Source organism: Acyrthosiphon pisum, chromosome A2, assembly GCF_005508785.2.
Source record: "Acyrthosiphon pisum isolate AL4f chromosome A2, pea_aphid_22Mar2018_4r6ur, whole genome shotgun sequence".
NCBI classification, from domain to species: Eukaryota; Metazoa; Arthropoda; class Insecta; order Hemiptera; family Aphididae; genus Acyrthosiphon; species Acyrthosiphon pisum.
Genome location: NC_042495.1, coordinates 108,117,083 through 108,128,448, shown reverse-complemented (window position 1 = coordinate 108,128,448; position 11,366 = coordinate 108,117,083). Strand labels below are relative to the sequence as shown.

At 29.5% G+C, this 11,366-nt stretch overlaps 1 protein-coding gene across 1 annotated transcript; it reads right to left on the bottom strand.

Annotated features, from left to right (window-relative positions):
- Positions 1–1,245: 1,245 nt before the first annotated feature.
- Positions 1,246–9,873, bottom strand: LOC100571858 (DNA ligase 1). The gene is made up of 9 exons (XM_003240254.4): positions 9,304–9,873; positions 8,690–8,884; positions 5,201–5,385; positions 3,292–3,412; positions 3,045–3,215; positions 2,343–2,452; positions 2,037–2,280; positions 1,788–1,961; positions 1,246–1,688 (listed from the first exon to the last, which is right to left on the bottom strand). The coding sequence occupies exons 1-9, from the start codon at positions 9,499–9,501 to the stop codon at positions 1,650–1,652; spliced, it is 1,437 nt and encodes a 478-aa protein (XP_003240302.1). The 5' UTR covers positions 9,502–9,873; the 3' UTR covers positions 1,246–1,649.
- Between the last annotated feature and the right edge of the window lie 1,493 nt (positions 9,874–11,366).

The window sequence follows — 11,366 nt, the reverse complement described above, 5'->3', positions numbered from 1 at the left end:
AGCACTACTGTAGTATTAGTTCAATAGCGTCAAGCCCGCATACAGGAGGGGGATTTTAGGGGTTCAACCCCTCCACCCTGAAATTTTTAAAATAGGCATAATTATTTTATAATATAACAACGACTGAAAGACTAACTACAAACTTTATATATAACTGTACAACTAAAGTTTATTTTAAGGAGTTAAAAAGTGTTACCATTCGTTGAACCTCGCCATTAATAAATCATGTGGCAATGTGGCATTCCCGAAATAATAAATTTATTGGATCTATATCTACTATTACTTCATTAGTAGAAAAAAAAAGTCACGGTAACCATATCGATAGACTTAATCCAGCCAGCCAACGTCATAAGCATAACTCATAATTAACTGACGACATTTTTGAAGAAAACTTCTCAAAAAATACGTATACATCAAAACCCTGCGACCCATAGGCGTGCGCAGGGGGGATGCCGGGTATGCCATGGCATCCCGTGCAGGGTTATAATAACCATATAGTTTTTAGTTGTAAATGTTTTGATTAAAATTAGAATCATGAACCTACCGTATCTTATAAGTTCAATAATTTAAATATTTTGAATATTTTTTTTATATTATTTTCTTATAATAAAATATTGGGAGTCAAATATTAATTTGATTTCATAATCATCACAGGTACCTAGAAATAATAAAACAGATTGCTAACTCATAATAATATAATTGAAATCAAAATCCACCATTTTCATGAGAATTGCGGGTTTTGCCACCAGAACATTCAAGCCCCTGCGGTTATTGCTTATTTTCATACTACCTACAACTTCGAAAAAAAAAAGAATTTCGATTGATTAGATTATCAACTTTTTTTCATTATTATATTATTATAATTATAATTATTCATTATTATTATTATATTATTATAATATATTATGATCAAATGTCTGTAGGTTTTTATACTGTTACTTTATTGGAATGAAATCACAGTACATAATATTAAATTATTGATAGCAAAATTATTTTTGTATTTTTATTAATTACGTTTTTATTGTTAATAGCGTGCGGTGCATGCTAAGCATGCCTGGAGAATTCGCCACTGGTACATACTTTTCAAATTAAAATATCTAAAACCAATAAATTAGCTAAATAAAATGCATGCTAATTTCTTTTCGCATTATATGGCAAATTATTTGTACGTATTAAGAGTTTTTGGGGAGTTATTTTTTGTATTGAGCTAAATATTATGTTTAAAAATACCGGGCATACCCTGCGAAAAAAGTCTGCGCACGCCCATGCTGCGACCTGCATTATTTCAAAGGAGGATTGAAGGACGCGATCAAGCGGAAAATTGCGTTTTTCGGACCGCCTTCAAATGGCCTAGCTTCGTCACTGGCAGGAGAGTGCTGTAGCGATGATCTCCATCCGCGAAGTTTCTTGAATGATCTATACACGCCGGCGAGTGATAGAATATTTAGGAATGTTCGGGAACGCACGGCTCGTAACTTTATACACAACACACCATAGCCGCTGGCAACCAGTCTTCGTTTTCCGATCGACACTATACACTATACACAGTGTCCTAGTGTAGGTACACGTGAATCCGCGATTGACGTTATATTGTTTTAAAAAATAATGTTCTTGATATAAATTTAGATTATTCGGACACGGGACTATGTTCACTGCATGCTGAGTAATTTGTTGTTTTTCTTATAGTCCTACAGCGAATAACATATTTTACAAAATTACATGAGTCTATTTATTATAATTTATTTGATTTTATAAAATAGGATATGAATGTATCATAATATATTCACCTCGATGGCTTTCATTAGTGGTATGACAGATATACCAGCTTTTTTATATTTAGTTATCATATTTTTAGTGTAGGTCATAAACTCCTCGTCCTGTTGTTTCCAAAGTTTTAAGTGTGCATTATATTCTTCAACATCTACCCGTTTGTTAGCTCTAGTAGCTGCTCTATTGTTATCCTATACAAAAAAATAACATTAAATAATTAATTTAGCATAAAATATTAGTTAAAATTTCTGATTTCACGTAATTACACGTTGTAAGTTGAGATTCTTTCGAAAACAGTTAATTTTTCTGGTCTTTGCCTGTTTACGTGACTCTTCAAGTAAGCATAACATCTCAGTCTCTCTTAGGCGCCTTTCCAATTCCCACTGATGACTCAGTGTCAAACGTTCTTTCTCCTTTCTATTTTCTTCATCCAAGATCTTCTTACTGTCTTTGAAATCTTCCTCTCTATTTTTTATCAAATCCTTATTTTTCAGTTTTTCTCTTTGATACCTAAACAAGAATTTATCTAACTTGTAAAAAAAATAGTAGAATAAACCTAAGAACGTACGAACTTCCGCTCTTTTTCTGCGACTGCGTTTTGAAATGAAACCTCTTCTTTATCCTGACATGTGTTTGCAGTTTCAACCATTTTTTCTAATAATGTTTGTTTTCCTTTTAAAATCTACAAACAAATTTGATATTAATTGTTATAAACAAAACCTATAACATACATGTTGCATATTATACAGCATTTATGTATTCTAGCGTAGTATAAGTATCACCAAAATAATATATACATATATAATAATTTATAATATGTACTTATAGGTTAAGAAATTATAACTGTAATGTAAGGGCCAAGGGGGCAGCAACCTGTATTTTTAGCAATTGGCCGTACCTTAGATCATACCTACACTATGTACACTTGTTTATGATCTAAGGTCCTTACGCTGTCATTTTAATTTGTTTGATAACATGCAATAATATATAGGCTATGTGAAATAATCTTGTATATTTAGGCCATAATGAGTACCTATCACATTACGGTCAATGGGGACTGTCCTGTGTCCATCGGTCATTATTGAGTAAACAATTTTAATGCATACATAATTGCAATTTATGCTGTTAACAATAAAATCAACTTACAATTCGTTTATCGTTTGTATTATTATTCATATTAGTTGTATTATTATTCATATGAGTAATCCATGACAGTAAATATTAACTTATACATTTATATAATATTATTAGGTGAGTTGGTACATACTACATACTTCTATTTCTTTCAGTTTTCTTGTTTTAGCTATTTTCTTCTTTGACTCAGCCATTATTGAAACTACTAAATTTTCCTCTTGATCTTCTAATTGACGCAGCTTTATGTTTTCAGCCACAATTTTTCTATTTTCATTTAAGTGATTTATTAAATTTTCTCTCGTTGCTAGAGCCTTAAACATAATGTAGGTAATTACAATGATATACGCATGATATAACAAATTAACACAATAGGTTTATACACTTTACTTTGGCTTTTTTATTCTCTTTTTCTTCCTCGATTTCATTTGCGATTCTTTGTAATTCAGCTTTACCTTCTTCTCTTAATTTAATATCATCGTCACGCTTTATATTCTCTCGTTCTTTCAATCTTGTAACACCATAATAATATCATAATTATAGTATATAGAGATACATATAGACATATAGTATATATTATTATATTATAGATATATTTTTTTATTGATCTTAAGCCCGAAAACTATGATCATTAGCTGTTTGTAGAGGGGAGAGGGGTAAGGATGAATTACAAACACGTGTGTGTATGTGTGGCAAGGATTTGTTACCATATATTATATATACAGTACCCACGAGAGTCGAGAGAACATTTTCGTTTCGCACAAATGTAGACTGACGGCAGTGACTATAGTCCGAGCTACAATTTCCCCCACTTTGTGCCGCGACGGTATGGTAATATGGTATAGGTTGCATAAATATATATTATAGTGTCGAGCGTTGGTTGCCGATTGTACTGAACATTAACGACCCGTTGTCGTTGAGTGGGAGATGCACGGGATCGGAAGCGTTTTAGTCAGGACACGGAATGTTCTCTCGTGGGCCAGTGTATAAAAACCCGGGTGATGAGTGGTGACCTATCTGGGAACCAGTGACACCGACTGGTACTTGCACTCAGAACATGTTTTGTGAATGAATGTAACCACCAAGTCACAATATATAGTACATATTATTATATTGTTAAAATTTAAAAATATATTATATATTAATACTAGGTACAAAATAATAATTTATAATTTACATTAGTAAATTTGTTTAAAACATATATTACCATGCTAGTAACCAAGGCTGGACAAGTTAATGATATTTTTTAAATCAATTAAGTGAAGTTCATTATTCATTTTTCAATTAAATTAAAAATGAAGTTAATTGAAGTTAATAGACATTTTTAATACATCAAGTAAGTTTAAAATTAAGTTAAAAAAAAAAATATGCATTTATGAGGTATTATTTAATAAAATAAGTGATGATCACTTGAATAGTAATCATCATTCATCATTCATATGTATATTAGTATTCAAACAATCTATGATACCTAATCGTTATTGTACTAATAAAAAAGAATTAATAACTAATGAGTAATGAGAAATGAGTAATGAGAAATGAGTAATGAGAAATGAGTAATGAGAAATGAGTAATGAGTAATGCATAGGCATTATGATTTATTATTATAATTCGAGGCATCGTTGATCGTGGGCTATTGATGTCTTCATACGGGCGACTAATGTACCCCTAAATTAATATTTGTAAGCAACTTACAGTATATTATTAGTTTTTATCGTAAATATGAAGTCCTTTGTAAATATATCTAATTTTTTTCTTATATTTTCTATATACTGCGAACTTTATTGAACTTATAATAATTAATTATAAACCGAAAAGTGGCGAAAACTCGTAATACACAAATATTTTTCTGGATACTAGGAATATTCAAAATTAACTTAATTGGGAAAATAAAGAAAAATATGAGTTGATTTTAAGTTAACGTAGAGGCAAATGAGTTAAGTTAAAGTTAAGTTAATTAAAACACCGAACTAGTAAGTTTAGTTAATAAGTTAAAATTAACTTAAATTTTAACTTAACTTCTAAATTATTGACTCGTTAATGCGGCCAGCCTTGCTAGTAACTAACATATTTTTAAAAATCGTATAGGTACATTATAAGTTTAAAAAATATGATACTATAAATAATTATAAATTATATTAACTGCTGGCAGATGCGTATATTATCTAAACTTAAAAAAATAAATGTCACTTGTAAATTAATTATAATTATGATTTATTTAATATAACTATAATAATATAATGTTTTAACTAATGTCTTATACGAATACGAATTAAATTATTTAAATGTTTTATCTCACTCTTTTAGGAAAATAGCAGCATTAGCTTTTTTCGTTTCAGCTAGTTTCAATTTCTGTTCCCATTGATCCGTCTTATATCGTTCAGTATCTAAATTTTGTTCCATCTTTAACAAACGATCTGCTTCAAGTTCCTTCGCTCTCTGAGCCTCATTGAATATAATTTGAATAGATCTCTCTCTAAGCACCTATAATAATAATACCCGACCATCATAACATACTGCATACATTTGATTATATAACAATCAATAATCATGTGAAAAATTATTACTAGGGGAACGTAAGTTAAACAACCTGCAGGGACAAATTGTTAAATAACTATTCACTATATAGTATAATATATTCTATTTCAGGTGAGAACGCACCAGGCGGTGGACGAAAACCGGTCGAAACCATAGACAAGAATACGCGCAGGTCCCGACAGTTTCAGCCGCAATTATATTCATTTTGTGGTAGGGGCGTGTTACTGGCCGCCTCTTATGACTGATGCGGGATAGTGCGTTCTCATTTGAAATAGAGTATAGAAGTATAGTAATAAGAATAACTAATATTATTGAATATATACCATACACAATCTATATTATACAGGATGTTTCTGAAATGGATGAGGAAACTGGTATAGGCGCACTCGGTGTGATGACCCATGTGATTTTTTTGAAATTTTTTTCTACCTTCAAAATCTGGGTTTTTTCAAATTATTTTTAGAACATTATCTTAAATGTAAAAATAAAATATAAATACTCAAGTTGTATTTTTTGTAAAATTCTCATACGAATCGAGGTGTCACATCATTTTTGAGCTTGTCACGCGTTTTTCACGATCGAATCGCCGACTAAAAAAAAAAAATGTGTGGCACATCGATTTATATGAGAAAACTACAAGATAAACAGTGGTGATAGTTATTTGTTGACATTTAACATACACGATTAATTAACACATTGTTTTACATTGCAAAATAATCATAATTAAATATTCTTTATTTTTAAAATCAATTTTAATCTACAAAAGTTGTTCAATGTGACCCCCGTTAACTTCAATACACTTTTCCATACGACGATGTAATGAACTTTAATTTTTTTTCTATCAAATATGGTGTATTGGTGTTTGACGTATAATATCAGCTACATTATGTATTTTCATCAAAAGTTCATCTCTATTATTGATTTCTTTGGAATAAACTTGTTCTTTCATAAAACCCCATAAGAAAAAGTCGCATGGATTAAAATCAGGACTACGGGATGGCCATGTTATGTCTGGACGATATTGAGCATTGTTTCCAGCTTGTCTACCAATAAGTTTGTCTGGGAAAAGATAATGCAATTGTTGTTGGACTGCATTTGTATGATGGGGAGGTGCACCATCTAACAATTAACATAAACCACATTGTTTCTTGTTCTTCCAATGGTATACATTCTCTAATAATACCGGAAGATCATACATAATAAAATGTAAAAAATATTGTCCATTTAATCTAGCCGGTAGTTCATGCGGGCCTAATAAAGTATTTTCAACTAATCCACACCAAATATTTATATTAAATTTGTATTGGGAACCCCTTATACGAATGGCATGCGGATTTTCCTCAGACCACAAATGCGAGTTGTGTTGGTTAAAAATCCCATCTTTTGGTAAATGCAGCCTCGACAGTAAATAAAATATTTTTTAAAAAATTTGGATTTAATGTGATTCTATCAATAATTGTTTGCGAAAAAATCAACCTTGCAGGATAGTCACGTGGTAATAATTCTTAAACTCGTTGCCGATGGTAAGGGTACATGTTGTTTTGGTGTAATACTACTGATGGAGAAATTCCAGTTCTTGAGGCTATACGTCGGACACTAAGTTCCGGATCTGCGTGTACTAAATCAAGTACCAATTCTTCGTTAGCCACATTACGTACAAATCTCGGGCATCCACGATTAATATTCCCAGGTCTCGCGTTACCTGATAAACATAACATTCATTATTGAAAATGACATATTTATTTAGTAGTCTTACCACTTTCTCTCAAACGACGATAAGTTGCTAAGAAAGTATTTGGTTGAGGCATCACTCTACGCTGAGGAAATCGTTCTGCCCATAATCTAACTGCCAGATTTCCATTTCTATCTGCTAAACCTAGTAACAATTAATTAACAAATAAATACTCTGTTTCTTATTAGTTATTACGCTACTTAAAATATAGTTAACCAGGTATATTTTAGGATAAAATAAAATACAGTTATTAATGCTGTGTATTAACTAATGTTATCAAACACATCACTAATTGGTGATATTAGTTATAAATAATCTAATTAATTAAATGAATTAGTACTTACCCAAAATGAAAACCATATCTGCATATTTAACGTTCATGTACCTACTCCATTGTTCAAAACTTAAATTAAAAACTTCTAAATCTTAAAAACGGTTATAAAGTGTTGTTCAAATCAACTAATATTCCTTATGTAAGAAATAAGGTCAATTCAATATTAACAATAAAAGTTTAATATTAAATTAATAATAAGTACACTATTAAATGTTTATCTTATCGAGTCAAAATAATTATGTTACTGTGATATCCAAAACTGGAATATTTCAGTATAAATCGGAACACAAATAGTTAGTTTCTTTTATCTCTAACTTATGAGCTATGGCATTACGAATCAAAGTGCCAACATTTTATTACCTGTACATCTAAAATACGTACCTCACTTAAATGTATGTCAGTAAATTTCATCATTTAAAACTTTTTTAACTCTAATTTTGTTAATATTTTGTTGACAATGTAAAATAATGTGTTAATTAATCATGTATTTAAAATAACAACAAATAAATACCACCACTGTTTATCTTATAGTTTTCTCATACAAATCGATGTGCCACACCATTTTTTTTTTAATCGGCGATTCGATCGTGAAAAACGCGCGACAAGCTCAAAAATGATGTGACACCTCGATTCGTATGAGAATTTTACAAAAAATACAACTTGAGTATTTATTTTTACATTTAAGATAATATTCTAAAAATAATTTTAAAAAAACCCAGATTTTGAAGGTAGAAAAAAAATTTCAAAAAAATCATCACTGGGTCATCACACTAACCGAGTACGCCTATACCAGTTTCCTCATCCATTTCAGAAACACCCTGTACGAACCAGCCTATATTATGGACGTGTAATGATACCTATAATTTATAAATGTATAAGTACCGTTTGTCCTTTCCACAACTATACTAATATGCGTACCTATAGCTTATATGGGTATTATATAACCTAGCTAAGCTATAAGTGATAAGTCCTAAATGCTAGTGTTGTTTGATATAATATATGCAGTAATATTGTAATAATGTACCTATTATGTATAATAAAACATAAAATATACATCGTATAGATTGAGTATTGAATAATATTGTGATTATCTTATTATTATGTCATATTCATGACTTAATATTAGTACATAATATATTAATATACTAGTAGGTACTATTATTACAACTATATAAACTCCATACCTCCATCTTGTGCACTGCTCTGGTGAGCGCTTTTGTCGAATCTCTGTCCGACCATTTCTTCAACCGCGCCTTTTCTACAATGGCATTTCTGCGCTCCAAAATCTCGAGTTTCATAATTTCGTCTTTTTTAAGTTGTCTTGCTTCATTACTTGCTAATAACTTTTGTCTGTTTTCTAGTTCTTTCTTTCTTTTGTTCTAAGAAAAAAATAAAGGTAATTATGTTTTTTTTCATCATAATTAATTATTAATAACCACACCAAATTTGTATAAAAGTATATATTATATGTTTATTTGTTAATTTATTGTACGTTATACACTTTACGGCCGGTAATCACAACCTATAATATACCTATTCGATTCTCTGTTAAACTCAATTATGTCTTTGTGTCTATACCTAATGCAGGTTAACACCTATATAGGTATTATTTTATCAACAATTTTGCCAAATAAAAAAATATATAAATAGGTCTGTCCATCAAAACCTTAAAAAACCGTGAAGCATATATAGTCCATATACATATAGAAACATATATAGGTATGGCCGTATGGGGCAACATGCATATTTATTCAATTTAGTTTTACAGAATTTTATAAATATTCATTTAGGTAGGTACCAGTACAGTGGTGTCCCATGATTCAGATATGGCTTTGGATGTAGCTTGCCGTTCGTCTTTTAATCGCTTCATCATCTCAATTGTAGCTATATCATCATACTTTTTGTTCAAAATCTTTTTTAGTCGTATCCATTCATCCTTTGGGATTAAAAGAGCATGTGTTCTTTGGTTAATATCTACCACGCTTATAGCTTTCATTTTATTGTCTATCGACCAACAAAAATATATATGATTTTAGTCAGTTCTTCTCATAGTGCCTAATATATTTTTTATAAACTGTAAAAACAAAGTTTGTTTCCAACGCCAACAGAGAATACATAAATTTTTAATTTTTAGTTTAAGCAAACATATTTTTATAGATTTAATGATCTGCAGTTAATCGGGGTTAAAAGTTTGAAATTGAATTGAAATGTTTGATTGTAATATCAATTTTGATCATTTATATGTTTTTTTTTACCACCTTCTTGGCCTTTGTAGTGTACTAGTGTTGAATATTTTATCCGCTTGAAACGCTATTTGCAAATCGAAAATTTCTATTGATTTAATGATTTAATCTGTAGGATAGTTTATCACTAACGGATGTGTAACCATATACCTACTATCTTAAATCGTGTTCTACATGCGCGAAACGGTCTACTTCTCTCGTGAACGAAGTATAGATAAAACTACTATAGTAAATGTCGTAAAATTTGGTTTATACGGCAATAAAACGTGAGTCGTGAACACAATAATTTTACTTAATTATAATTTATTATATTATATAGGTATACAATAACAAGATATATTAAATTCTAAATCACTGCACCATCGTCTTAAGCACATAAATTCACTCAGGATTATTAAAAAAAAAGGTGGGTAAGTGGATGTCACTCTGCTGTACAGTAGGTTACAAGTGGGTCACTGTATAATGGATAGTATTAAATTTGAATTCAATGATATAATATCACTGTATAAGAAAAACGATTCTGAGCGGAGACGATATGTCAGTCTAGGTATAAGGTATCTTATATTCTTATCTGTGGTATTAAAAAAAAAATTGACCAATAATAGGTATCTATAATATACCTATTCCAAATTAATCATATCACAATATTCATTAGGTACTTATAACGCGTTATACATCAACAACAAACCGTGATACTATCATAGATATATAATAGTATACTTTAGAAGTCTCAATAATATACAATCACAACAAAATAACTAAAATAGTTATTCCAGGTATTTTAATATGTAATTTCGTCCAAATTTGAACTTAAAATGACTATAAAAATAAACTGTGCTTATGTATTTCTTAGAATTTTTGGTAACAGAATTAAATATTTACGCGGAATCTTGTTTTAAATTTTCAATCCTTAGATATAAAAGTTGAACATTTTATAAATTTTTAACTACAAAATAATTATTCAATTTTAAATTTGATAAATTTTGTCAAAATTTCAACTTCAAATGCTTATGAAAAATAATAGTGCCTATGTATTTTTAATATTTTTCAACTGCTATTGTAACAATGTATCAGGAGCCTTGTATTAATTTTTTAAACTTTTTGGTCCAATAGATAAAACTTTATTGATATTTATAGAAAAAAAAACTAAAGAAATTGAAAACTTACAATGTCCGTAAACAGCTCAAAAAGAGTCAAATTATTTTCAAAATGTTATCGTATATATAAAATGCTAATATAAATATTCAGTGAAATTTTCAAGTTTCTACAGTCATTCGTTTTTTAATTACAACAAAATAAGAAAATCGTCTCATGAGAAATCGAGCAAATATCAAATGTTATAAAAATATGAATTTCAAACGCTCATAAAAATTTAATTTGACTTTCTTATAGACATTTTTTTTTTGATAAAGGTAGATTATCCTATAAGGAATCTTGTATCACATTTTAAAATCTTAGTTCTAAAAAGAAAAATTTTTACGAATTATAAACTCAACATAATTAGGTAATTTTCGTGATTTTTCCATGTTTTGGTCAATTTTTTGAACTTTAAATGCTAATAAAAAAAAACTGTGACTAAGGATTTTTAATATTTTTCAATATCATAGTAACATATAGT